Here is a 3,046-nt window from a genome sequence, read left to right as displayed (position 1 = left end):
AGTGAAAGCTTGTAGCAAGGGTACAGCCGGTTCCTCCATCTGCTGTTGTTGCTGCTGCTGCTGCTGCAGAAGCGGACAGCGCCAGTCCCCCCGCGGTACAGGTGCTGTGCGACAGTATAGCTGGGCTGAAGGCGTTGGCGTTGCTGTCTCTCGTACACTGCCAGTTGGGGCCTCGGGCTGCTGATGCCCTCAGTGGTATCATACTACAGAACAGGTACTTGTTCTGTTTCGTTCCTGCTGCTGCAACTTCTTCCTCTGCTGCTGCCTCAGCAGCTGCGGCTGCTGCTGTTTGCCGCGCTGCGCTGCAGTGAGGTGGTGATCGAACAGTGTGGTTCTCTCCAGGGCGTTTGGGGTGTATGTACAGCAAAAGTTTACGAGAAATACACCTCAGAAACAACGCAATTGGGGAGGAGGGCGCAGCCCAGCTCTGTACTGCACTGAAAACCAACAGAAACCTCACCGCCCTCGACCTGACGGGTGAGCCAGCGTTGTGTTTGTATTAACATGCATTTCATCCTCTACAGAGAAAGCTGAAATACTATACTATACGGTGTTTTGGGGTTTAGTTTAGGGGGCAATGCATCTGGACGCAGGGGGCCGGTGTACTGGCTTTAGGGTTTAGGGTTAGGGTTAGGGTCTGTGCCGCCACTGTTTCTCTTCACATATATGTTTGTATACAAATAAACCTACACGCATGTGTACGTATATGTATAGATCTGTATACGCTTATGTATGTATGTAGATGTGTGTATGGTTAGACCCACCCATCCCCACGAACATTTATATCTATGCGCATGCGTGCATACACATATCTATGTACATGCATGCGTGCATGCATGCGCATGCATGCAAAGGCAATGTCGAGGGTCTTCTGGGGCTTTCTGGTACCTGCAGGCAATGGGGCGAGGCCCTCGACTCTCCGCGAGGTCTCTAGGTGCTGCGCTGACAACAGCAAGATGCTGGAGCTGCTGCCGCCGCAACAGGAGGAAGCACTTGGGCTGCAGCACAGCAGCAGCCTGCAGCAGCGGCAGCAGCAGCACCAGCAGCAACACCAAAAGCAGCAGCAGCAAGTCGATGACTATGTAACTCGAATTGAAGCTGAGCTGAAGAGCACAGAGCAGGTGAGCCGCAGCTGCTGCAGGCTCCAGTGTCCGCGCCAGACTGCAGCACAGCTGCTGCTTGCACTGCTCCGGTTGCTTCTGCTGCTGTTGCTGCTGCTGCTGCTGCTGCTGCTGCTGCAGCAAAGCGCTCGACTGCTGCGGCGCCTTGAGTCAGACTTGGCCTCTTCGGCTCAACGACACAACGAGACAAAGAGAGAAAATATGCTCCTCAAGCAACGCATCTGTGAACTGCAAGGGGCCACAGTAAAGTGTCAGTGAATTCCTCCCTACAACTCCATAGTGTACAGCTTGAGGCCTAGGGTTTAGGGTTTAGGGTTTAGGGTTTAGGGTTTAGGGTTTAGGGTTTTTTTGCCGCAGCCAACTTGATGCAAGATGAACGCCGAGAGCTGCTCAAAGAAAACGCCTTTTTAAAAGTCAGTCCTCTGCACAACAAACATATGACAGCTACAGCCCAGCTAGCTGTACCCAGCCAGCTGTACCCAGCTAGCTGTACCCAGCTAGCTGTACCCAGCTAGCTGTACCCAGCTAGCTGTACCCAGCTAGCTGTACCCAGCTAGCTGTACCCAGCTAGCTACACTGAGGTTGCTGCAGCCAGCTAGCTGAGTGCAGGCGAACAAAGCAGGACCTAGCAGCTACCTAGCAGCTAGCTAGCAGCTAGCCAGACACTTCAGCAAGAGTAAGCTGCTTAGGCTGCTGCCGGAGCCAGAGAGAGTGTCGGCGCAGGGGAGCCTGGAGGAGAGGTACAGAGAGCTGTGTGAATCCCGCATCATGGCACAGCAGCAGAAGCTGCAGCTGCAGCAGCAGCAGCAGCAGCAACAGCAGCACCAGCAGCAGCAAGCCATGCTGCAGAGGCAGCTCCACGACAAGCAGGACACCAACGAGAAGCTCCTCAGCGATCTTCAGGTCAGCTAGCCAGGTCGCAAAGCTATCTAGCTAGCTGGCTATCTAGCTAGCTAGCTAGCTAGCGGCAAGCCCTAGGGTCTAAGCTACAAACTTCTTAGCTGGATGATGTGCTGCTGGTCAGTGCGGCGTTGGCTGCTGTCTTTGGGTTTTATTGCAGCAACGAGAGCTGCAGCTGCAGCAGACCGAGCTGCTGCTGCAGCAGCAGCAGCAAGACACCGCGCGGCTCCAAGCGGAACTCGAGCAGCAGCAAAATGTGGCGGAGCGGCGGCAGCAAATGCTGCAGCAGGAAGTTGACAGACTGCAGCAGCAGCAGCAGCAGCTGCAGAAGCAGCTGTTGGAGGAAAAAGACAAACACATGCAGCAGCAGGACGGCACTCTACAGCAGCATCAACAGCTGCAGCAGCAGCAGCAGCAACAGCAACAGCGTATCCTTGAGCTGCAGCAAGAGCTGCAGCAAGAGGCACAGCGTCGCCTCCAGGGAGAGAAAGAGGCACTAGAAGAGAAGCAGAGCATTACAGCCAACCTGACGAAAGCTGAACAAAAGTAAACTATAACTAAACAGGGATATTAGGGTTTGTGGTTTGCGATCCAGTCTAGGGTTTAGGGTTTAGGGTTTAGGGTTTAGGGTTTGTGGTGCATGCGAATGCGATAAGGGTGGAAGAGCTGAAGCAAAAGCTGCAAGAGAGAAAGGAGACCGAAGAGCTGCAGCAGCAGCAGCAGCAGCAGCTGGAGCAACGAGTTACCGAGCTGCAGCAAGAAGCAGCAGCAGCAAGAGCAGCAGCAGAAGAACTGCAAACAAAGATGCGCCACCTAGCAGCAAGGGCTGCAGCAGCAGAAGCAGAGCAGCAGAGACAGCGCGATATCCTAAGCAGTCGTCAGGTGGCTCCTCTTCGCCTCTAAACCCTAAACCCTAAACCCTAAACCCTAAACTCTAAACTGGGCTATCTGAGAAGCGTGCTGTTAAGACAAGGAGGCTGTGTGGCCTTTCCTACTACTGCTGCTGCTGCTGCTGCTGCTGCTGC

General features: G+C 54.3%; 1 protein-coding gene across 1 annotated transcript in view; it reads left to right on the top strand.

Moving 5' to 3' along the window:
- Window positions 1-3,046, top strand: part of EMH_0060470 (myosin heavy chain, putative) — a gene marked incomplete at both ends in the record, with an annotated part of 4,427 nt that overhangs the window by 742 nt on the left and 639 nt on the right. Inside the window, 6 exons of the mRNA XM_013497798.1 lie at window positions 73-214; window positions 365-477; window positions 895-1,121; window positions 1,845-2,024; window positions 2,182-2,567; window positions 2,678-2,903. Coding sequence (XP_013353252.1) covers window positions 73-214; window positions 365-477; window positions 895-1,121; window positions 1,845-2,024; window positions 2,182-2,567; window positions 2,678-2,903 — 1,274 coding nt within the window. The remainder of the gene's footprint in view (window positions 1-72; window positions 215-364; window positions 478-894; window positions 1,122-1,844; window positions 2,025-2,181; window positions 2,568-2,677; window positions 2,904-3,046) is intronic.

Source organism: Eimeria mitis, genomic scaffold, assembly GCF_000499745.2.
Source record: "Eimeria mitis Houghton genomic scaffold, Emh_scaff2938, whole genome shotgun sequence".
NCBI lineage: Eukaryota > Apicomplexa > Conoidasida > Eucoccidiorida > Eimeriidae > Eimeria > Eimeria mitis.
Note: the sequence above shows the minus strand (reverse complement) of the source record. Positions and strands in the feature narration are given on the sequence as shown.